The sequence below is a fragment of the Limulus polyphemus genome, unplaced genomic scaffold (genome assembly GCF_000517525.1).
Source record: "Limulus polyphemus unplaced genomic scaffold, Limulus_polyphemus-2.1.2 Scaffold4422, whole genome shotgun sequence".
NCBI classification, from domain to species: Eukaryota; Metazoa; Arthropoda; class Merostomata; order Xiphosura; family Limulidae; genus Limulus; species Limulus polyphemus.
The window spans coordinates 29,421-30,987 of NW_013670032.1; the positions used below are offsets into that span (position 1 = coordinate 29,421).

Genomic DNA, 1,567 nt, shown 5'->3' on the forward strand with positions numbered 1-1,567 from the left:
ATGTATATGTATATATATATTCTGTTTGTTAAACAGATGTAGCAAAAAAAATATTTTTTTATTATAGCTAATACATGTCACTGTATTTGTGACACACACAATATGATTTGATGTAAGGAGAATTTAGTATTTGATTTTTACTGGTACTCTGAACACGAACGAAACATTGTGTATGGGTATTTCGCTCGACGACCTGGGGGGATCAGGTACAACGATGACCATTCCCCCCTTTTCCAAATAGTATAACATCCCGGACTTTGTGGTTCCAAACAGTATAACATCCTGGACTTTGTGGTTCCAAACAGTCTAACATCTTGGACTTTGTGGTTCCAAACAGTATAACATCCTGGACTTTGTGTTTCCAAACGGTCTAACATCCCGGACTTTGTGGTTCCAAATAGTATAACATCCCGGACTTTGTGGTTCCAAACAGTATAACATCTTTTAAACTGTCGGAGTCAAATATCAAAGTTGGAGACGTATGGTCACATCATAATAAGTTACAAATATCACCTGTAACTGGAGCTTTTGTCTTCACCTCTTGTGAACCACACTCCTCTTGAGGATATTTACGAATACAAAATGATATTTGTAGGTACAACTGTGACGAAAGTTTACAATTAAATCTAAGCCTATCGTAACAGAGTGTATTTTATACTTAGCTACGCTGATTACAGTTAGTACACATTCACCAGAAGTTGCCAAAAACATTACAGATCTTTTAAGTGGGCAATGTTTTGGCGAAACGACCTCGAAGTTTGTTTGTTTTTTCAAGTTCATCACGTGGAGTTTGTTGTATTTGGACTGGTAATAATATATTATCTAGTAATTTGTTTCATTCGTGCATTTCGTTTTAATGATTCACTCTTTTTTTTTATTATTTTATTCGTAGGCATCATGGACCAGGACTCGTTTTATGCCGACGTTAACATAATGCCAAATGAACGTCCTTACGAGCCTTACAAGTTCCTCAAACCCGCACGAGTTCCGATGGTATGTCTGTCTGTTTTTCACTCATTTTATCACGAAACTAAATTGCGCGCCAAGTTAAATTTCGATTGATTTATTCAGAGCATACATGATGAAAATGGAACAAATTATTTCACCCCTTTAAACACCTACATCAAGTGTAAGAACAAGCCATCTACAGCTAGCACGTACATCGCGTCATCAAAATATAATGTTATGTACGTAAGTACACTCCAAGTAAATTAATCTATTAAAAAAATGTGTGATTATCTATGTGAATGTGCAGGACTTTCACACAAACCTAACATAATGGTCTTACATACATGGACATGGCCAAAGTAAAGGGGTCAGAAGGAGTACTCGGATGAAATTCGAATACAAATACTGACCTTCATGAATTTAACATTTTCCCGAAGAATAGCTACAAAGTCCAAGATGTTAGACTGTTTGGAACCACAAAGTCCAGGATGTTATACTGTTTGGAACCACAAAGTCCGGGATGTTATACTGTTTGGAACCACAAAGTCCGGCATGTTATACTATTTGGAACCACAAAGTCCAGGATGTTATACTGTTTGGAACCACAAAGTCCAAGATG

General features: G+C 36.6%; 1 protein-coding gene across 8 annotated transcripts in view; it reads left to right on the forward strand.

Moving 5' to 3' along the window:
* LOC106471125 (protein c-ets-1-A-like) overlaps positions 1-1,567 on the forward strand; it is a 71,990-nt gene that overhangs the window by 3,906 nt on the left and 66,517 nt on the right. For all 8 annotated transcript variants that reach the window (XM_022399742.1, XM_022399748.1, XM_022399746.1 and 5 more), the window contains exon 2: positions 893-993. In XM_022399742.1, coding sequence (XP_022255450.1) covers positions 898-993 — 96 coding nt within the window. In that variant the 5' untranslated portion in view covers positions 893-897. The remainder of the gene's footprint in view (positions 1-892; positions 994-1,567) is intronic.